Source organism: Hyperolius riggenbachi, chromosome 4 (assembly GCF_040937935.1).
Source record: "Hyperolius riggenbachi isolate aHypRig1 chromosome 4, aHypRig1.pri, whole genome shotgun sequence".
Lineage (NCBI taxonomy): Eukaryota > Metazoa > Chordata > Amphibia > Anura > Hyperoliidae > Hyperolius > Hyperolius riggenbachi.
In genome coordinates, this window is record NC_090649.1 from 233,816,494 (window position 1) to 233,840,757 (window position 24,264).

Here is a 24,264-nt window from a genome sequence, read left to right on the forward strand (position 1 = left end):
ATACATGATTCGGTAAAAATTCAGATATTAAGGGGTTGACCCCAGCACAATCGGAGCATAAGGTGGCGGCCTATGCTGATGATCTTTTATTTTTTCTTTCCACGCCCCATATATCTCTCCCAAACGTATTAAAGGAGTTTAACAGATTTACACAACTATCAAATTTTAAAATGAATGCAAAAAAATGCCAGGCCATGAACATTGGCTTACCTCAACAGCATTATCTTCTATTATGGCAAAATTACACCTTTAAATGGACTCCTCAAGCTATTCACTATCTAGGTGTCCATATCCCATCCTCTCTGTCTCTTCTATAGAAGTTAAACTTTACGTCACTTATTCATAAAATTAAATTAGACTTACAAAGATGGAACAGACCACAATTTTCCTGGCTAGGAGGACGTGTTAACATTCTTAAAATGAACATCCTCCCTAAAATATTATACCTCTATCAAGCACTTCCCATCATTCTTCCTCTGAAACACTTTAGAGATCTCAAGACAACCTTTACTAGATTCATCTGGAATGCGAGACCTCCTAGGATCAAATTTACTACATTGACCCTCCCTAAAATACAGGGGGGTCTCGCGACACCAGATTTTAGAAAATATCATGCCACAGCAGCACTAACTCGAGTGGTGGACGGGCATAGAAATTCCAAACATAAGCGTTGGGTCTCTCTAGAGGAGGACCTGATGGGGAAGGATTTATCTTCTTACACCTGGTCATCAAATAAACTACAATGCAAATATATCTCGATACAAACTACTTTTGCAACCCTTAACAAATTTAGACACTTCCAAGATATATCCCCCTGGCCATCACCCTTAATCCCTATCTTAGATAACCCGGGGTTCTTGCCTGGCTGTCACTCACTGAGCTATGTCTGCTGGAGGATGAATACTCTGCTTAGAGTCCAAAGTGTCAAGTGGTAGGAGCACCAATGCACCCAAGCGGTGTGCCCAGACCCCAACCCCAGTGCCTCTCGGGGTCCTCTGTAGTCAAGAATGCAAAATGGGTCGGCACCACCAAAGTGGTATAAAGCTCTTTATTCCATGCAAGCAGTGACAGACGCTGTTTCAGGCTATGTAGCCCTTTCTCAAACTGCTTCAAACAAACTGTGCAAAAACTAGCCACCTTATATACACCCTCAAAGAGGGCGGAAACACTATAGACGGACCTGATGGGGAACAGTAAACACTTACCGACATGAAACACGTGTCATTGTAAAAATGCAGCAATCGGTATATCACATGCGGGTCAGAGAGGAACAACATGAGCGCATATCTAATGGCAACATCCATGCGCAATGACGCAAGACGCCATATGCGCAGCCAATCTGGAAAAAGTAGCCACGCCGCTCAACCAATGCGGCTGCTGGCAGATACTAAACACGCCCACTCTCCTAGTGATGAGCTACCAACCAATGGGAGTCGTTAGAGGCTGCAGCGTCATCCCTCCGCAGCCAATGTGAAGAAATATACAACCAGCACTACCCACCAATAAGCTGGTACTCCATTATTCCTATGTGCTGCTCTACTCAGTCTAACACAGTAGGCCTCACCACGCCCCCGTTGCTATGAAAACACAGCAACACACGGGGCTAACAGTTCACCGGCAAGAGACCCGTGTAAAAATAGGAAACTGCAGCATCCGCCCTCCGCAACCTACGCAGAGGTTATACGACCAGTGCTCAGACGGGTCCATTACCCACCCGTCCGCTTGTACTATACAAGACACATATGCAAAACTACCACCTCTGGCATAAGGAGCCTCACCACGCCCCCGTTGCTAAGTAAACAAAGCAACCCGCGGGGCTAACAGTTCACAGGCAAAAAGCCACTAGGAGCTAATAATACAATAACAATGATCCGCATGTGTATATACAAAATTTACGATTGCAGTAAGAATGAATAAAAAATAAAAATTACTTACAATCAACTCCCATCAAGTCCGTATAGCAATATTCTAAAAACATCAGAGCTATTGTAGAACAATCTATAAATAAATACAGAGAGGAAAAATTACAGAGAGGAAAAATTAGATGGTTACACCAGACATCAAAACACAGTGGATTAAATACAAAACCGTAGATCATACTCCCTGTTTAGTCCCCCCGCCCCCATGGTACCCAATTTCCTAATCCAAAAGGCCTCTTTGCGTAATAATGCTTTGTCCCTATCTACACCTCTCCAATTGTTCGGAATACTATCAATGACAGTTACTCTGAGTTGGGAGACCGAATGTCTATGCTCATGGAAATGGTCCGCTACCGCCAAAGTACAAGACAAGTTGCGGATATTAGACTTATGGGAAGCTACCCTGTCCTTTAAACGTTGAGTGGTCTTGCCTATATAGGCAAGACCACACGGACATTTTAACATATATATAACATATGTAAAGTCACAGTTGTATAATCCATGTATCCTGAGAGGGGCACAAAGCGAAGGATGTGACACAGTGTCTCCTCTTATGACACTATTGCACATGTGGCAATTGAGACAGGGATACATGCCACGACGTGTGGTATTTGGGCCAGTATACCTAGTTGTTTTAGTACTAATTTTATCACGAACAGTTGGTGCTCGTTTAAATGACATTAGGGGTGAGTACCTAAATTCTGGAACTGACGGGAGTCCATCCCTGAGAGTATGCCAATGTCTGCGGATGGTCTGTGAGATCCCCTCACTACAGACATTGAAAGTGGAGACAAATGGTAACCTTGGGCCAATTCTCCTAGCACCTCCCCCTGTCTTTGGCCTGAGACTGTGTTCAGGATAGCCACGTGCCTTAAACTTGTCCATCATCTCACGCCCACGTGTATGCCTCATCTGGTCACCACTGACAATCCTATTTACACGAGGTAATTGGCTACATGGAATACCGCCCTTGGTGCTCTTGGGGTGGAAACTTTTATAATGAAGAACAGAATTTCGATCCGTCTCTTTGACATACAAATCAGTGTTCACACCCCCGTCACCAATGGACACTAAAACATCCAAAAACGGGACACTTATTCTGTCAGCATGTACCGTGAGGCGCACGTGGGCGCAAGAGGCGTGGAGCTGAGATACAAACTCATGTAGCTCGCTCAGTGGCCCCCTCCATACGCAAAAGATATCATCTATAAATCTCCACCAGCATAACGCATGCTGGTGGAACAGAGTGTTAGTATAAACAAAGGCCTCTTCAAAGAGGCCCATGAAGAGATTTGCGTAGGAGGGGGCCACATTCGAGCCCATCGCTGTACCACGACGCTGTAGATAGTATGCACCTGAAAAGGAAAAATAAATAAATTTCAACACAATTTCCAAAAGGGCAACAGCAAACCGGCGTTGCTCCAATGTAAGGTCCGTACACGTCATCAGATACCAATCAACCGCCTCTACACCTCCATCATGTGGGATGGAGGTGTAGAGGCTCTCAACATCCATTGTCACCAAAAAGATCCCGTCGTCAACAATAGACAACCCTCGCAACTTATCTAGAAACATGGATGTATCCTTAAGGTATGAAGGAATATTTTGTACAATCGGCTGTAATAGGCCATCTAAAAACTTGGTGAGGGGTACAAAAATGGACCCAATGCCCGTCACAATCGGTCTTCCGGGTGGCCTGTCAAGCCTCTTGTGGATCTTTGGTAAAATATATAATTGGGGTGTAATAGGATGATCTTCCCTAAGGAATCGAAACAAACCCAAATCAATAAGACCTTTTTGTAATGCTTCATTTAATACTAGATCTATTTTGTTGCGTATCATATTAATGGGATCAAATGCTATGGGTTCATAGACAGCCACATCAGTTAATTGACGATACACTTCAGCCTCATACATACTGGTATCCATTACCACCACTGCCCCACCCTTATCAGCAGGGCGGACAGTGATGGCTGGATTGTTTTGTAGTGAATCAAGGGCCCTGCGTTGAGACAGTGTCAAATTATGTTGTACACAGAATGTGCCCTTAGAAAATGCACACTCCAGTTTCTTTAGATCCTCCTGGACCTTACTAACAAAAGCATCGATGACAGGATGACTAGGGGGGATGAAAGAGCTTGGGTTACGTAACCCCAATGTCTTAAGAACAAACCGACCCTCCACTGTATTAGCTGAAGTGGGGAACTGAGGAAGGGTTGCAAAAAACTGTTTAAGCTTAATTGTTCTGAAAAAACGGTACAGTTCCTGATCAAGTGTGAAGAAATCTGGGAAATTCGTCGGGCAACACGACAGGCCTAGTTCTAATACATCAGTCATCCTGTCCAGCCATCACTGTCCAGCCATCACTGTCCGCCCTGCTGATAAGGGTGGGGCAGTGGTGGTAATGGATACCAGTATGTATGAGGCTGAAGTGTATCGTCAATTAACTGATGTGGCTGTCTATGAACCCATAGCATTTGATCCCATTAATATAATACGCAACAAAATAGATCTAGTATTAAATGAAGCATTACAAAAAGGTCTTATTGATTTGGGTTTGTTTCGATTCCTTAGGGAAGATCATCCTATTACACCCCAATTATATATTTTACCAAAGATCCACAAGAGGCTTGACAGGCCACCCGGAAGACCGATTGTGGCGGGCATTGGGTCCATTTTTGTACCCCTCGCCAAGTTTTTAGATGGCCTATTACAGCCGATTGTACAAAATATTCCTTCATACCTTAAGGATACATCCATGTTTCTAGATAAGTTGCGAGGGTTGTCTATTGTTGACGACGGGATCTTTTTGGTGACAATGGATGTTGAGAGCCTCTACACCTCCATCCCACATGATGGAGGTGTAGAGGCGGTTGATTGGTATCTGATGACGTGTACGGACCTTACATTGGAGCAACGCCGGTTTGCTGTTGCCCTTTTGGAAATTGTGTTGAAATTTAATTATTTTTCCTTTTCAGGTGCATACTATCTACAGCGTCGTGGTACAGCGATGGGCTCGAATGTGGCCCCCTCCTACGCAAATCTCTTCATGGGCCTCTTTGAAGAGGCCTTTGTTTATACTAACTCTGTTCCACCAGCATGGTGGAACAGAGTGTTCCACCAGCATGCGTTATGCTGGTGGAGATTTATAGATGATATCTTTTGCGTATGGAGGGGGCCACTGAGCGAGCTACATGAGTTTGTATCTCAGCTCCACGCCTCTTGCGCCCACGTGCGCCTCACGGTACATGCTGACAGAATAAGTGTCCCGTTTTTGGATGTTTTAGTGTCCATTGGTGACGGGGGTGTGAACACTGATTTGTATGTCAAAGAGACGGATCGAAATTCTGTTCTTCATTATAAAAGTTTCCACCCCAAGAGCACCAAGGACGGTATTCCATGTAGCCAATTATCTCGTGTAAATAGGATTGTCAGTGGTGACCAGATGAGGCATACACGTGGGCGTGAGATGATGGACAAGTTTAAGGCACGTGGCTATCCTGAACACAGTCTCAGGCCAAAGACAGGGGGAGGTGCTAGGAGAATTGGCCCAAGGTTACCATTTGTCTCCACTTTCAATGTCTGTAGTGAGGGGATCTCACAGACCATCCGCAGACATTGGCATACTCTCAGGGATGGACTCCCGTCAGTTCCAGAATTTAGGTACCCACCCCTAATGTCATTTAAACGAGCACCAACTGTTCGTGATAAAATTAGTACTAAAACAACTAGGTATACTGGCCCAAATACCACACGTCGTGGCATGTATCCCTGTCTCAATTGCCACATGTGCAATAGTGTCATAAGAGGAGACACTGTGTCACATCCTTCGCTTTGTGCCCCTCTCAGGATACATGGATTATACAACTGTGACTCTACATATGTTATATATATGTTAAAATGTCCGTGTGGTCTTGCCTATATAGGCAAGACCACTCAACGTTTAAAGGACAGGGTAGCTTCCCATAAGTCTAATATCCGCAACTTGTCTTGTACTTTGGCGGTAGCGGACCATTTCCATGAGCATAGACATTCGGTCTCCCAACTCAGAGTAACTGTCATTGATAGTATTCCGAACAATTGGAGAGGTGTAGATAGGGACAAAGCATTATTACGCAAAGAGGCCTTTTGGATTAGGAAATTGGGTACCATGGGGGCGGGGGGACTAAACAGGGAGTATGATCTACGGTTTTGTATTTAATCCACTGTGTTTTGATGTCTGGTGTAACCATCTAATTTTTCCTCTCTGTAATTTTTCCTCTCTGTATTTATTTATAGATTGTTCTACAATAGCTCTGATGTTTTTAGAATATTGCTATACGGACTTGATGGGAGTTGATTGTAAGTAATTTTTATTTTTTATTCATTCTTACTGCAATCGTAAATTTTGTATATACACATGCGGATCATTGTTATTGTATTATTAGCTCCTAGTGGCTTTTTGCCTGTGAACTGTTAGCCCCGCGGGTTGCTTTGTTTACTTAGCAACGGGGGCGTGGTGAGGCTCCTTATGCCAGAGGTGGTAGTTTTGCATATGTGTCTTGTATAGTACAAGCGGACGGGTGGGTAATGGAACCGTCTGAGCACTGGTCGTATAACCTCTGCGTAGGTTGCGGAGGGCGGATGCTGCAGTTTCCTATTTTTACACGGGTCTCTTGCCGGTGAACTGATAGCCCCGTGTGTTGCTGTGTTTTCATAGCAACGGGGGCGTGGTGAGGCCTACTGTGTTAGACTGAGTAGAGCAGCACATAGGAATAATGGAGTACCAGCTTATTGGTGGGTAGTGCTGGTTGTATATTTCTTCACATTGGCTGCGGAGGGATGACGCTGCAGCCTCTAACGACTCCCATTGGTTGGTAGCTCATCACTAGGAGAGTGGGCGTGTTTAGTATCTGCCAGCAGCCGCATTGGTTGAGCGGCGTGGCTACTTTTTCCAGATTGGCTGCGCATATGGCGTCTTGCGTCATTGCGCATGGATGTTGCCATTAGATATGCGCTCATGTTGTTCCTCTCTGACCCGCATGTGATATACCGATTGCTGCATTTTTACAATGACACGTGTTTCATGTCGGTAAGTGTTTACTGTTCCCCATCAGGACCGTCTATAGTGTTTCCGCCCTCTTTGAGGGTGTATATAAGGTGGCTAGTTTTTGCACAGTTTGTTTGAAGCAGTTTGAGAAAGGGCTACATAGCCTGAAACAGCGTCTGTCACTGCTTGCATGGAATAAAGAGCTTTATACCACTTTGGTGGTGCCGACCCATTTTGCATTCTCTACTCTGCTTAGAGGACATGACCTGATCGAAAAAGGTACTTGGATACCGTTGGCTAATCTCAAAAGCAAACTTGAAAACCCTTTCCTTGACACATGGAGCCTTCTGCAATTCAAACACTTTCTGCAGTCGATGGGTACAAGAGAACAATTATCCCGAGATCTATCCCCATTTGAGCACCTTTGTATGGGTAAGGGCCCTCTCATGAGAATATTATCAAATATTTATCAATTCTTAATCTCTGATTCAACTTGGTCCACTGTCCTAAGAAATAAATGGGAATCTGACTTACACTGACAGTTTACTGATGATCAATGGTCAAAAATCTTGACCTTATTTCAGAAAACCTCAATCTCAGCTCGAATACAGGAATCCAATTATAAACTACTTACAAAATGGTATTTAACACCTGTTAGACTTTCCCAAATGTACCCAGATGCTGACCCTCGATGCTGGAGGTGCAAAGGGGAAAAGGGCACCCTCCTACACATATTTTGTGAATGCCTCAATATCAAACCATTTTGGATCAAAGTTCAACACTATATTAAGACTCTCACTGATGGAGATCCTCAAAGTGAGCCATCCTATTATTTACTTAACAATACCCACAGATCTTTAAAGACATACAAGAAATCTCTTACTAAACACTTAACTCAAGCTGCTCGCATGTTAATTCCAAAGCATTGGAAATCTCAAACTACCCCATCAATTGCAGAATGGTTTTGTGAGGATCCGCTGGGCTGCCTGCTGTAATGAGGCAACAGCAGGCTGAACGTGGACGTGTGTCCGCGTCCGCATCAGCAGCGCAACCGCCCGCATGGCCGCATGCGGAACGCGGAGAAACGTCCACGTCCGCAGCGGTAGCACAATCCACCGTTCAGTCGCAGACCTCTCAGCGTACTCCACGTCGAGGCTGCACTCCTGGAACACCTTCACAGGCCTCATGGCATGCTGCTCGCCGAGACACCTCTCATGACAGTCTGGACCCCGTAGGGGCCGCGCGCGTGTGCAGTAGAGCCTTTTATACTCTTAGAAAGAGAGTCAGCTGACCAGCTGGTCAGCTGACCTCAGCAAGGTCCTTGAGCTGTGCTGCAAGGTCCTTGAGCCATGTTGTGATTGGTTGAATGGCTGGGCGGGCTGTTTGAGTCCAGCACAGTATAAAAGCAGGCATTCTGTCAGTTGCAAGTTGTCTGCAGTCAGCGAATACTTGTGTGTTAGCACTCAGACCCTAGTCAGATCCCAAAGTGTGCTGGAACCAGCTGGAGCTGGGGATCCACACTTAGCCAGATTCTGTTGATAGCCTAAAGTACTATTGCATTATATTGTGTATGACCTTTTGCCTGTTACCTCTTTATCCTCTTGTCTCCTGATCTTGTACTTCGCCAGCCCGTACCGTTACCGACTATTGGCTTGGCTTCTGACTACCCTTGTGTTTCTCGATTCTGTACCTCTGCTCATCTGATTTCCCGTTGCTGACCTTGGCTTGACCTCTGATCTTGATTTCTGTCTGTCGATTCGGTACTTCTTTGCCAGTTCTGATACCGAACCGTTTTTCCGTTTGACTTGCCCCCTTTAGTGGGTTTTCCACTAAAGGGTTAACTCTGCTGAGTTCTTCTTGCGGGGAACTCAGTAACTCCTCAGCATATCATTACTGTTGAGGAACGCAATTCTGCGTTCTTATCCTAGTCGCAGAATCGCACACACTGCCCTTCCTTCCAGAGGTCTCCATCCCTCTGAGTTAACGTCAGTGTGGTGGGTTTTCCACAAGTTATCTGTACCTTGTTTTCCAGAGTACGCATAAATATTTGTATTATTGGTGATGCCGCAGATCACCATATAATCAAATATATCTGTATTACTAGTGATACTGCGGATCACTAATAATCAGAAAACTCTGAAGTGTATACACCAAACACCACAACATTACAGTACTGCAGACCAGTAAAAGTAACATGGAGGGAGTTGCCGAGCAGTTGCAGACTTTAACTGCGGCAGTCGATGAGCTTAGAAACACCGTTGCTGCTCAGCAGGTCCAGATCAACCAGCTGACTGAGGCCTTTCAGAAACTGCCGGCACCACTTAATGTTCTACCCTCCCCAGCCAGTAGCGAGCCTAAGATGGCTCTTCCTGAAAGATTTTCTGGTTCTCGGTCCGACTTCAGTAATTTCAAAAATCGTTGTTTAGCCTATTTTCAGATGAGGCCCATATCATCTGGTTCTGAGGTACAGAGAGTAATTTTTATTAAAACTTTGTTACAAGGGGATTCTCAGACATGGGCTTTCAGCTTACCTGAGGGTCACTCTGCCTTATCTTCAGTGTCCGAGTTTTTCAAGAACATGGCCATCATATATGAGGATCCTGATTTAGCCGGCACTGCCGAGCGTAAACTCCGATGCCTAAAGCAAGGCAATCGTATGGTTGAGGAGTACGCTGCCGAGTTTAGAAGGTGGGCGGTCTCAGTGAGGTGGGATCAGTTCACTCTTCTAGACACATACATGACCGGTCTCTCCGAGTCCATTATTGATGTCATGATAAGCCACCCTGAGCCCAAAGATGTAGATGCAGCTATTGCCTTATCGGTTAAGATCGATAGACGCATTCGCTATCATAAAAAGGGCAGGTCATCTGTGCTAGTTAGAGCGCCCTCTACTGTTGGTTCCCCTGAGGTTCCAGAGGAGGAGCCAATGCAGTTGGGGCACGGACGACTCTCAGTCGCTGAGAAAGCTAGGAGAAGGAAGGAGGGTCTGTGTCTATATTGTGGGGAAAAGGGTCATCGAGTGCAGAACTGCAGTAAGAAGGCGGAAAACTTGTCCGCTTAGGGATGGTTGGAGGTACCACCCTAAGCGAGCCAGTTCTACCTCCATGTCAGAATAAAATCTTGCTGCCCTGTTCTCTTCATTGGGAGAACAGTGACTTCCTAACCTCTGCATTTGTTGACTCTGGGTCAGCTGCCAACTTCATTGGCAGAGACCTGGCTTTAAACTTTAACATTCCCATTCTTCCCATACAAAGACACATTTATGTTACAGCAATCGATGACTCTCCTTTACAGAACAAGACACCTCTTTGTCAAACTCCGCCGCTCACACTTCAGGTTGGAGTATTGCACACTGAGGTCATCCAGTTCTATGTTTTAAAGATGGCCACCTCATCCGTCATATTGGGGCTACCATGGTTGAAGAAGCATTCCCCTCAAATAGACTGGAAAGAGGGCCAATTATCTGCCTGGTCCTCCTATTGTCAGGAGAATTGTCTTAAATCCATTTCTGTGTGTGCTTCAGAGGTCCAGGTCCAGGGGGTCCCACCTCAGTACACTGATTTTTCCGACGTATTTTGTCCTCGATCTGCTGACAGGTTGCCTCCACATAGACCCTATGACTGCCCCATTGAATTGAGACCGGGTACACTGCCTCCTAGGGGTCGTTTGTACAACCTCTCCAGCCCTGAAAAGGTGGCAATGAAAGATTACATCAAGGAGAACTTGGAGAAGGGATTTATCCGTGCCTCCAAGTCTCCTGCTGGTGCAGGTTTCTTTTTTGTTAAAAAGAAGGATGGTGGTCTTCGCCCCTGCATAGACTACAGGCAGCTAAACAAAATCACCATAAAAAATCGATACCCTCTTCCACTCATTGATGACCTGTTTACTCAGATTACTGAGGCCTGTGTTTTTTCAAAGTTAGACTTGAGGGGGGCATACAATCTTATTCGGATCAGAGAGGGCGACGAGTGGAAGACCGCATTTAACACTCCTGACGGTCACTATGAGTATTTAGTTATGCCCTTTGGATTGTGCAATGCCCCAGCTGTCTTTCAGGAGTTTGTAAACGATATTTTCAGAGATGTGTCTGGCAGGTTTACAGTGGTCTATCTTGATGATATTTTAATTTTTTCAAAAAATTTACAGGAACACAGGAAGCATGTAAAATTTGTGTTACAGAAGCTCAGGGAGAACCAGTTATATGCTAAGCTGGAGAAATGCCTCTTCGAGGTGAAAGAGGTGGCATTTTTAGGGTATATTATATCCACCTCTGGACTGGCAATGGATCCAAGCAAAGTCTCAGCAGTGTTGGATTGGCCGCAACCTTCAGGCCTCAAAGCCCTGCAGAGATTTTTAGGCTTTGCTAACTATTATAGGCGGTTTATTAGGGGGTACTCTTCAGTTGTTGCCCCCATGACCCAGTTGACCAAGAAAGGCGCTGATGCGACTAACTGGTCACCAGAAGCCATTGAGGCCTTTCAATCATTAAAAAAATCTTTTTGTTCCGCCCCCATATTGCGTCATGTTGACGTCACCCGCCCCTTCATAGTAGAGGTAGATGCATCGGAGGTTGGGGTTGGGGCAGTCCTCTCGCAAGCTTTTGGACCTGATAATAAGGTTCATCCTTGTGCATTTTTTTCAAGAAAGTTTGCACCGGCAGAGAGGAATTATGATGTGGGGAACCGGGAATTGTTGGCTGTTAAGTTAGCTCTAGAGGAGTGGCGTCATTGGTTAGAGGGGGCAGAATTTCCCTTTACTGTTTATACTGACCATAAGAACCTCGAATACATTGAGAAGGCCAAGAGGTTAACACCCAGGCAGGCGAGATGGGCACTTTTTTTTTCCCGGTTTGATTTTATCATAACCTATAAGCCTGGGGATAAGAATGTTAAGGCTGACGCCTTATCCAGGTGTTTTGAATCTGAATCTGCCCCACCAGCCACTCCTGTCAATATTCTACCTGAGAGGTATTTTCTGGCAGCCACTGAGATCTCCGAAGACTTGTCAAAATCGCTTATTGCATGCCAGTCCAATGTTCCCAATGGAAAACCTGAGGGACTTCTGTACGTCCCTATTCGTTTTCGGGAACGGGTGCTCCAGATGTTTCATGAACATAAGAATGTGGGACATCCAGGTATTGCCAGAACCCAGGAACTCTTGAATAGGGCAGTCTGGTGGCCTTCTTACATGTCTGATTGTGAGGAATTTGTTAAGTCCTGCTCTGTCTGTGCCAGGAGTAAGTCCTCCAGAAAAGCTCCAGCAGGCTCTCTTCAGCCCCTGCCTTCTCCACAGGTTCCATGGTCCCACATTTCCATGGATTTTGTGGGGGAGCTGCCTGAATCTGAAGGTAACACTGTCATCTGGGTTGTTACGGACAGATTTAGTAAAATGGCACATTTCGTTGCTCTGTCTGGGTTTCCATCTGCCCGTAAATTGGCAGATTTATTTATTAATAACATCTTTAAGTTACATGGAATTCCGGTGGATATTGTATCTGATAGGGGGGTACAATTTGTGTCAAAGTTCTGGAGGGCCTTTTGTAAAGATCTGGGGATTTCTTTATCATTCTCTTCAGGTTACCATCCCCAGACTAATGGGCAGACAGAGAGGATCAATCAGTCCATGGAGCAGTTTCTTAGATGTTACATAGCAGATGCACAACATCTCTGGACAAGATTCCTCCCATTTGCTGAATTTGCCCACAATAACTTGAAAAACGCATCCTCTGGTTATTCTCCCTTTCAGATTGTCAATGGGAAGTGTCCCAAGTTTACGTCACTTCCAGTCAAGGAGTCACCTCTTCCAGCTCTCCAGGAATGGCAGGGGACTTTCAGAGAGATCTGGGGGAAGGTCAGAGATAATTTGGACAAAGCTTTTTCTGTTCAAAAGAAATTTGCTGATAGAAGACGTTCCACGGAGTGGAACTTTATTCCAGGGGATTATGTTTGGGTCTCTACTAGACACATTCCTCTCAGGCAACCATCAGCAAAATTAGGTCCTCGCTTTATCGGGCCTTTCCCTATAGAGAGTAAGATCAATGAGGTCACTTACAAGGTAAAATTACCTACTAATATGAGATGTGGCAGGACTTATCATGTTTCTTTATTGAAGCCTGCGGTAAGGGTAGATTCTACTCCCCCTGCTCCTGTGGTAGTGGATGGGGAATTGGAATATGAAGTCCAGGACATTTTAGATTCCCGTTTCTCACGCAACAAGCTCCAGTATCTGGTGCACTGGAAGGGGTACGGGCCAGAAGAGAGGTCATGGGTTCCCCTTCGAGATCTTCATGCTGAGGAGAAAAGGAGGAGATTTCATGAGTTGTATCCTGGGAAACCGGGTGAGGCATGCCCGGAGGTCATGCCTGAAAGGGGGGGTACTGTAATGAGGCAACAGCAGGCTGAACGTGGACGTGTGTCCGCGTCCGCATCAGCAGCGCAACCGCCCGCATGGCCGCATGCGGAACGCGGAGAAACGTCCACGTCCGCAGCGGTAGCACAATCCACCGTTCAGTCGCAGACCTCTCAGCGTACTCCACGTCGAGGCTGCACTCCTGGAACACCTTTACAGGCCTCATGGCATGCTGCTCGCCGAGACACCTCTCATGACAGTCTGGACCCCGTAGGGGCCGCGCGCGTGTGCAGTAGAGCCTTTTATACTCTTAGAAAGAGAGTCAGCTGACCAGCTGGTCAGCTGACCTCAGCAAGGTCCTTGAGCTGTGCTGCAAGGTCCTTGAGCCATGTTGTGATTGGTTGAATGGCTGGGCGGGCTGTTTGAGTCCAGCACAGTATAAAAGCAGGCATTCTGTCAGTTGCAAGTTGTCTGCAGTCAGCGAATACTTGTGTGTTAGCACTCAGACCCTAGTCAGATCCCAAAGTGTGCTGGAACCAGCTGGAGCTGGGGATCCACACTTAGCCAGATTCTGTTGATAGCCTAAAGTACTATTGCATTATATTGTGTATGACCTTTTGCCTGTTACCTCTTTATCCTCTTGTCTCCTGATCTTGTACTTCGCCAGCCCGTACCGTTACCGACTATTGGCTTGGCTTCTGACTACCCGTGTGTTTCTCGATTCTGTACCTCTGCTCATCTGATTTCCCGTTGCTGACCTTGGCTTGACCTCTGATCTTGATTTCTGTCTGTCGATTCGGTACTTCTTTGCCAGTTCTGATACCGAACCGTTTTTCCGTTTGACTTGCCCCCTTTAGTGGGTTTTCCACTAAAGGGTTAACTCTGCTGAGTTCTTCTTGCGGGGAACTCAGTAACTCCTCAGCATATCATTACTGTTGAGGAACGCAATTCTGCGTTCTTATCCTAGTCGCAGAATCGCACACACTGCCCTTCCTTCCAGAGGTCTCCATCCCTCTGAGTTAACGTCAGTGTGGTGGGTTTTCCACAAGTTATCTGTACCTTGTTTTCCAGAGTACGCATAAATATTTGTATTATTGGTGATGCCGCAGATCACCATATAATCAAATATATCTGTATTACTAGTGATACTGCGGATCACTAATAATCAGAAAACTCTGAAGTGTATACACCAAACACCACAACATTACACCTGCGCAGGCAGCCTTTTGACCACTGTTCAGGTCTGCATTCTGCAGGTCTCTGGAAGAGAGACCTTTTGTCAGTATTGCAGCTTGCTGCTAAGGAATTTGCATATGTTTGTCATGCAGATTGCCTAGCCACATCCTTTGTGGGCTTGCTCTATAAAGAGCTATGTTTCCCACAGTAGGGGGCTGGTCATAAGAGTTAGATCCTGTGTAACACTCGCCTGGAGTGTCAGCCTTGCTCTTTGTTTGAAGATTAGCCTAGCGTAATTCCTGGAACTGCACTAGGCAGGTTTCCCTAGTGCAGTTAGGATTGCATATCTGTTTTGTTTGTCTGTTGCGATTGTCCTGTCCCAGCGGTGGTCGACAGGAAATCGTTCTGTGTGTCTGGGTGCTAACCGGAACGGCGGTCGTTACTGGTAGCCCCTTCTGATCTGTTTCCCTGGATCGCACCAGCCTCTTGCGCTAGTGGTGTGGATCCTTCTGTTCTGCTACTCTGTACTTGGATCGCACTAGCATCTTGCGCTAGCGCTGTGGATCCTTCTGTTCTGTCTTCCTGGATCGCACTAGCCACTTGCGCTAGTGCTGTGGATCCTTCTGGTCTGCTACTCTGTACTTGGATCGCACTAGCATCTTGCGCTAGCGCTGTGGATCCTTCTGTTCTGTCTTCCTGGATCGCACTAGCCACTTGCGCTAGTGCTGTGGATCCTTCTGGTCTGCTACTCTCTTGCTGTACTTGGATCGCACCAGCCTCTTGCGCTAGTGCTGTGGATCCTTCTGTTCTGTCTGCCTGGATCGCACTCGCCTTGCGCTAGTGCTGTGGATCCTATCTCTCGTTTATTCCTGCTTTCGTGTATCTGTCTTGTCTGCTACGAACGCTTGCTGGAGGCTCGGTGAGGTAACCGTTAAGCAAGCGCTCGCGTCCTCTGTTTCATGTTTGTCTGTCGGTGGTTAGTTAGGCGTGTTTGTCTCTATTGTGCTTATCACGTGGAGACCGCACATAAACGCGTGCACTGTTGCGAATGAGTGCGGTGTTCGCGTTTAGCTAGCGTTTGTTATTTTCCATATCTCCTCATTGTATTATTTGCTGTGCCTTTGCCACTCTCGTGCTCTGCCTTGCTGTAACCTTGTATCACGTCTGGCGATCGCACCTCTCGCGATCGCATTCCTACTTTATATCTGCTGTGGTGTGTGCACCGTCGCGGGTTGGCGACTAGTTTGGTGCACACACATACAATCTATCTCTGTGCTCATTCTCAATCGCCTCTCTTGCGATTGCGTTTCTTCCCTTCGTACAATTCCTGTCTGGTGTGTGTGGTAGGGCAGAGGAGCTGTTCCTCTGCACTCCACAGCTCCACCTGCCGACAGGAATTTCCCTCTACAGGTGCATTGCACCTTTTGCTGGGTTCCCGCAAATTATACGCTTGTGGAGGATTTCCGCAGTGTGAGCGCATGTCTTGTGCGCTGATCACAGGGAGAATTCCACAATCGTTACAGGTTTGCAGAAGTACGATATATTAACCAAATGGAATCTAAATGGAATATAACAATTCTGCAAAATCCTTAGTAGAACCCAGAACCCTTAAGTTTCAAGACTTTTAAGCTAACAACCTGAAAACATAATTTACATACCATAAGTACATTTTTTTATATTTTCTCCTTTACACACTATCAGGATTCAAGTGTTTTTTCCACCTACACCTACTGCTTTACGCATAGTCGGAGGCGTTAAGAAAACAAGTAGATTATGAAAATGTTTTAGAAAAAGGTCAATTGACCAACAGTCGTGATCATATTTTTTAAATGTAGGAACTCTCTAAATCACATACTAGAAACAGATACAGACCATACTTGCCAAAACTGTATAGATATGTTAATCTGCAGAATTCTGAATTTTGGTTATATGGTTATGACTATTACTTTTATGAAATTAATTAGATGTTTCTTTCATTTGCTTTTGTTGAGAATAATGGTAATGATATAATGATAACATTTTAATAAATGTTTTTAGTGTCTTCACACAGTAACAAATACTGTAGGGCAACCATTCATACGCTTAATGTTTTTCCACATTAATAATGTAATAGATATCAAATATTTAATAGAGTTAAAATATAAACAAGACAGGTGGATCTCAAAACAGGCATATCTATCTTAAACCACAAATTCCTTTGTGTTAAGTACTGTATACCTGGATGTATGCACACACAGAAAATTAATACATTCTATACACCTACCATTATATAATCTCTGAATATCTGTAATATTATAATTAAAGCAAACTCATAATAAGGTAAAAAAAATGTGTTTTCTTTTACTTTTAATTGTTTATAGAGGAACAAGGAAACTTGAAATTCCAATTTACCTTGTGAAGCATTCTACAAGCTTGTTAAAGGCCAACTAACAGCTAAATCAGAACTATTTATTCCTCCACTAATTTAATTCAAGTGGGTATTTAAAATCTCATAACTCTAAATGATGCTTCTTCCAGATGGTAAATTAATGTAATTTTAGCAAGAAGAGAAGTTGCACAGATATTTAGTATTTAGAACACTTGCTGATTTAATGCTCTGCATCCACCAATGCACAGATGTTGCTTATCATTTTAGTGCCAGCCTGTCTCTATATTTCCACTTACTGTGATCTGTAGAATGAAGATTTGACGGTATTGAACATCTAAGTTGTTTTCATTATTATCACCATATTAATAATTCAGCAGTAATGTTCACAGTTTCAAATTATAAATATATTTTTTTTTTCCTTCAAAGGGTTTGGATGGTATTCCAGGCGATCCAGGTTCAATTGGCCCCAAGGGAGAAAAGGTAGCATACACTTTCCATTAAATTTCAGTGGCAAAGAAAATAATTGTTCATATAAAAATGCAATCATTGTTTCAAGGCTTCTCATTTAGGAAAAATGCAAGGGTAGCTAAAACATCACTTCCATATGTACATACAATTTAATGTGCTTTACACTGTTCAGTGAATACTAACAATGCATTATGTAAGTATGGTCTTTGGATGTAATTTACTTAAGAATTAATAAATCAGTTTGTGGTCTTACTGTTGGTTAAAGTTAAAAATTAGGTCATTGGATGAATGATTACGTTTGAAAATAAATCTTGTTCTAACTAGATTTTTCCAATTTAATTGCTGAATTAAATCAATGAATTTAATTGCATGATTGTTGATAAACAATAATTTATTGAAATTCTACCATGCAGAATCAATACATGTCTAGTCAGTTTGCAGGTGATTTGGAAGTGAGGATAACATTTTGTTAAGTAGGAGGCATACCAGTTGGCGGCTACATAGTTTTCTATGGCATTGAGTGTGCTGCACATACCTTAACAGGTCAGGATGCACAAATAGCATTTTTTTACAGGCATGAAATTTGTACTTTTTAGTGCTCTGTGAAGTACACACTGCCTAGTAATGTCACAGGGCCTTCACGCTTAATGTATAAGCTCTGGAGATGCATCAGCAGCTGGTAGGAAGGCTGAGCTATGTATGTGCCTGTGTCTGAAGAAATAATATGATTTTGAAATAATACACGATCGTATTATGGAGGTGAGCAAAAAGTAAATAAAAAAAAAAACTAAGAACTGTTTAAAGAATGTCTGGAGTGAGAAGGGTATGGAGGCTGCAATATTTATTTCCTTTTAATTAAACAGTACCTGTTGCATCGCTGTCCTGCTAATCTTCCATGCATCAATAGTGTCTGGACCAAACACCAGAAACAAGCAGGTTGCAAATCCAGTCAAACTTGAGTAAAACATCTGATCTGCATGTTTCAGTGTCCATGGCTAGAAGTTTTAAAGGCAGAGGATTAGCATAACAGCCAGGCAGTGTGCATTGTTTAAAAGGAAATAAATATGGCAGGCTCCATATCTCTCTCTCTCACTTCAGTTGTTAAAATGTGAGGGCAAGTTTTTCTTAAATAACCTGTAGTCAGTCTTTACTTCTTCTCCCCTGCCAGAAGACCTGGTCTCCACAACATATTTTGAATTGTAGTATCTGAAGCATCCTGTCTTCTCACAGGCTATGTTGAAATGGCAGCAGGACAGGTTAAATATGTCATGGGATGAGGAAGGATGGGATGCTCTGTTCACTGCCCTAATAAGCTATTTGACCGATTCCATCACCAAGGAACAGAGTTACATAGTGTTGTACAATTGGCTCAGAACTCCTACTCAATTAGTTAAATGGGGTCTCACTTCTTCTGACCTGTGTTTTCTGGGCTGTCGGGAAGAACATTGCTGATGACTCTGCCCTTTGGTGTCTGATATTTGGGTATTATCTTTCACTTCAGAGGTGCTGAATGTGCAGGTCCAGCCAGACCTCTGGATGGTCTTGTTTTATAAGCCACTCTCACCCCTGAGCAAACATCAAAACCTGTTTCTTGGTCAAATATCCAATGCCACCAAGACTTTGTTAGTTTGAACTTGTAGGTCAGCCCCACTTGCTTGTTATGTTCCCTTCTTCCCCTCCCACATTTCTGCTTCTTGCTGATTGGCTGAGGGCAATACAGTGTGACACAAGGCTCAGAAGGGAAATAGAAGATAAACCACCTCACCACTCTGCAGAAGCTGCTGAAATGCAATCTCTATTCTACTCACATGTGTTTACAAAGCAAACTAGACCATTTCAGTCAGAGGAGAAAAATGAGTAAGGGAGGAAATAACTTCAGAATTAGCTTCAGTCAGAGGCATTAAAGATGGAAAATGCCAAGAACAGTTTTCTCTTTATTTACTATATAAAATTCACTGAATCAAAATGTGAACAGTACAATACATATGTTATCTAAGTAGAACAAGTTTTTTTTCTACTTATATATGTTTTCCTTTTCCTGGGATAGTATGGCTGACCCTTGAGCTTTAAGGATTGTGGCTTCTGGCAATTCACTTTAATCCGCACACCATAAATTATTGTTAACATGGACCACTGGGATGGTGCCAGCAACTGGTACTTTTTTTGGTAGTAAAGTTGCTTGTTTTAGCTTTGTGGTGAAAGGTTAAACAGGTGTAAAGCTTATGTTTATATACTCATGCAGAAATTAATAAATCCATTATTTTTATTTTAGGGTGAAATTGGGCCACCAGGGCCAGCTGCATTACCTGTAAGTATGGAAAGAGATATAAAAAATAAATATATATTGAATTCAATTTCCTCTAGTAGTAAGGCCATATTATGAGATTGGTTTACCCAGTAAAATATCCTAATAGTGCCCCTGTACTCCATTTCAGAAAAACAGATCTGAAGATTTAATTCTTCTGATAGTGCACCCATGAGCAATATTAACAATATTTTTAGGTGAGAGATTATTCTGGTAATATAAATCCAGTTGCCAAATATCTTACTTGATCCATCAAACGTCACAATGAGAATATACTCTTGTGTATACTGGAGTGGGTTGTATACAAAAATATTCAGTATGATTAGGACAGTACACATTTATCCATATGCAATTAAGTTTTTTCCCTAAGTTTTCTCCTAGGCGATAATTTTTATCTTCTCTTTGAAGTAACTTTTCTGCACTTAACAATAGAAAAAGTATCAAAAGGTGAAAAATTACTATCAAAATTACTCTGAGTACTTTCTTTCTTGCTGGAAATTTATAAAGATTTTTTTTTTTTGCAAGGTGTGAAAATATCGTCTAGGAGAGAGCTCAGGAGAAGTTAACTGCATATGGGTCACAAAGAGATGTCAGACTTTTACATAAACTGTTTTTTTAAGCAAGTAAATACATTTTCAATGGTTTGAACACTCAGTAATCTAAACTGAAATATTTCTAAAACTAAGATGGCATGAAGGAATGATGTCACTAGGCCTTGACATACCATATATGCGCGAGTATAAACCAAGATTTTTTGCTCATAAAATGCATGACTTCTTTCCTCTCCAGCCATAGAGAGATCCAAGGCGGGCTAATGCCCCCCCATCCCCTGATAACAGAGCAGTGGCACTGGAGGTGGTTCAAGAACAATCTCACCTAATCCAGGGTGGGCCAGAACTGTACTGTGACTCTCTGGGTCTCCCATGGGATTTGCCATCTAGTGTCTATAGCTCTGTCTTTACTTACTGTCAGATCTGTGAAACTGTGACTGCTCTATAAGCAACGGAAAATGTATAGTGAATTTGGGATAAATATATGTACACATGTATTTTACATTTTACAATTTTAAGCAGTAGTGGTCCTTTAAAACCAAAATAGGACTAAAGTATTCCTGTGTCCTTTTAGGATCAGGACTGTAGATTATAATATTTATCTAAGCATTTTATTTTTACTTCAGGTTTGTTTTATAAAATTGTCTTACTACTGCAAAATATTTCCTACTCTTCTAAATCAGTGTTCTTAGTTATAGGGTACCTGTAGGGGAAAAATAGCCACAAATGGTTAGTCATCTTAATAAAGAGAAGCCACTGGATAATTCAGAGCTTCTTCCGTCCTCCACTGAGTTGTTCCAGTGCTGCATCCCCTTAAACACCATCGACCTTGTCGATTGCTTGCACATGTGCAGCAGTACATGGGCTTGGCTTTTTCTCATAAAGCCAGATCAGGTCAATGCTACTGCACATTCGCAAACCAATTGGACCTTCGCAGTAGCATGGACCCTGTTGGGCTCATCTTTTTCTGCTGAAGCCCAATCGAGGATTCCATTTCATGCTGGTCAGGTCCTGGCTGGAGAATTCCATTCCATGCAGGTCAGGTCTAGGCTGGACAATGCCATTCCATGCAGGTCGGGTCCCAGTTGGAAAATGCCATTCCATGCTGGTTGGGTCCAGGCTTGAGAATGCCATTCCTGTCCATCTAGAAAGTTCGCCAAAAAATACTCTTACCAAAGTCTGGGCCCAATTTTGAATGGAACAACTAAACTTATTATTATATTTTGGAGATGTACATCGAAATTGGACACTCAAGTGAAACCCAATCCATGCAGGTCGGGTACAGGCTTGCAAATGCCATTCAATACAGGTCGGTATAGGCTGGAGAATGCCATTTTATGCAGGATATGCCCTAGCTGGAGAGTGCCATTCCATACAGGTTGGGTTCTAGCTCGAGAATGCCATTCCATGTAGGTAGGGTTCAGGCTGGAGAATGCCATTCCATGTAGGTAGGGTTCAGGCTGGAGAATGCCATTCCATGCCGAACAGGTCCTAGCTGGAGAATGCCATTCCATACAGGTCGGTTCCTAGTTGGAGAATGCCATTCCATGCAGGTCAGTTCCTGGCTGGGCAATGCCATTTCATGTAGGTCAGGTCCAGGCTGGAGTATGCCATTCCATGCAGGTAGGGTTCAAGCTGGAGAGTCCCCTTCCATGCAGGTCAGGTCCTGGCTAGAGAATGCTATTCCATGTAGATAGGATCCTGGTTGGAGAATACCAATTCACGCAGGTCGGGTCCAGGCTTGGGAATGCCATTCCATTCAACATGGATCCTGCCTGATGAATGCCATTTCTTGCATGTCAGGTCCTGGATGGAAAATTTCATGTCGTCCAGGTTGGGTCCAGGCTGTAGAATACCATTCCATGCAGATAGGGTCTAGGCTGGAGAATACCATTCCATGCAAGTTGGATCCTGGCTGGAGAATGCCATTCCATGCAGGTGGGGTACAGGCTGGAGAATGCCATTCCATGCAGATCAGGTCCTGGTTGGAGAATCCCATCCAACGCAAGTCAGGTCCTGGCTGAAGAATGTCATTCCATTTAGGTCAGGTCCTCACTGGAGAATGCCATTCCATGCAGATAGAGTCCTGGATGAAGAATTGTATTCCATGCAGATAGGGTCCTAGTCAGGGATTGACCCAGGGACTCCAGCATTAGTGAAAGTGCTTGTCAGTATGCCACCATGCTGCATTCTATTTTTGCATTCTATACTTTTGCGGGAAGTTCATAGTCATTGCAAATGTGAAGTCTGGGAAGAAAACTAGTTTAACTTTTTTATTCACTTGCAAATAGGAAAGTGTCTAAGTTCAAATTTCTTTAATATGGCCTTGTACATTGTCACATTGTGCATTTAAGGACACTACATTATACTGGTATATTGCCTGAAATCACTGTGTAATTCATGTATGATCTTTAAATCTACCTTCCTTTTTAGGAATTGTGTTTTTGAACATTTAACATATTCTCCCCTCTGGCATGTTCAGTTCCATTAAAGCTGTGTTCTGAGATCTCTTTCTAATAGAAAAGTAATTTTGTACCTTTACAGTAAGACCTATCAAGCTTTTTATGTTCCTTAAAAAATTGCAGTTCACCTTCATCAGAACCAGATTATTCTGGACCATGCTTTTTGTATTAACATGGGCAGGGAGACATACATTTGCACTATTATCATTAATAAACACATTTCTTATCAGTAGCCATTATATATTGTGAAAAGAATGTACATATATAAACATGCATATCAGTAAAATAAATATCTTTAATAAACTTCTGTATATCTAAAAAAAATATGTAGGTTATGATAACTCCCCCCCCCCCCCATACCTTCTCATTTACCACAAAGAGTAACAATTAAATAAATAAGCAACTGGGAAAAAAAGTCCTTTAATGTTCTTAATTAACCATAAATTCTTACCTTTTGTTACACCCACAACGGTATCCTTGGAAATGATTCAGCACCAAATCCTCCCGATACCTGGAGAACACCGCATACATGATCCCTGCCACGATGACCAACAAACAGTGCTGCACAGGTCAATCCCATTCTGAGCCCTGGACTTTGTATACTAAGTATAGCAAGCCCCGGAGCAATGGCATTATGAATTCTGCTGCAGAATGTCATTTTGCTGACTTGCTTTCCTTAGCAGTAACCACGAGCTAGACTCTAGGTGGAAAATCGCAGCTCAGAGCAGTAACCCCGAGCTACACTCATGGTAGCCGTCGGGAGGTCCATGCAGAGTACTGCGTGCAGCGAGTTTTCTCGGTGTCCCGGGGAACCAGACGCTGTCGGCCATTTCTCTTCCTGTCCACGGGGGCTCTGCATCCCCCTGGTGAAATAGCTGACTGTCATCATGATGACAGCCGGCAATCTCACTATAGGGTTACAGCGCCACTTGGAGGACGATGGATGGGTAACTGCAGTGCTGGATCCCAGGGAGGTGAGTAAGTGCAGGGGCTGTTCCAGGCTCTCTTGTGGTATGATTTCTTTCTGCTTTTAGGGTCTAAAAGCACATTAAAAAATTGTACCGCTTTTAGACCCTAAATTCAGGAAGGAATCATACCGCCAGGGAGGTTAAAAAACATTTCTTCTTTAAAGTATTAAAAATCAATTTTCTCAAAAACAACTGTGTCTTTTTAAAAAAATAAACAAAAAGAGGGAAACTGAGAGCCTAATATAGTGTAGTATGCACTGGTAAAGAAGGTGTGTAAAAAGAGTATGCACAGTATACTTACAAGTCAGGGTTTCTGCATAGGCAACCCCTGTAAAGGCAGGTGGGGAGATTAGACCTGTCCCCACTCAGGATTAAGAAGTCGCTCTCCGTAGATCAAGGAAAAAGGGGGTAACATCCCTCCACCAAGGTGATATGTATGACGTAGTATGGATACAGGGACACCAGAAGGATAATAATAGCTAAAATGTTTAAAGAGAAACCGTGACCAAGAACTGAACATCCCAATCAGTAGCTGATACCCCCTTTTACATGAGAAATCTATTCCTTTTCACAAACTAATCATCAGGGGGCTCTGTATAGCTCACAGGAAACTGTGAGGACCAAGGTCCTGATAGTTTCCTGTCTGTGAAGCTCATTGCATTGTAGGGAA

General features: G+C 43.6%; 1 protein-coding gene across 6 annotated transcripts in view; it reads left to right on the forward strand.

The window, feature by feature from the left end:
• The window catches only part of COL19A1 (collagen type XIX alpha 1 chain), a 1,086,226-nt gene that overhangs the window by 425,387 nt on the left and 636,575 nt on the right, over positions 1-24,264 (forward strand). For all 6 annotated transcript variants that reach the window (XM_068281448.1, XM_068281450.1, XM_068281452.1 and 3 more), the window contains exons 14-15: positions 17,267-17,320; positions 19,581-19,616. In XM_068281448.1, the coding sequence (XP_068137549.1) occupies positions 17,267-17,320; positions 19,581-19,616 (90 nt within the window). The remainder of the gene's footprint in view (positions 1-17,266; positions 17,321-19,580; positions 19,617-24,264) is intronic.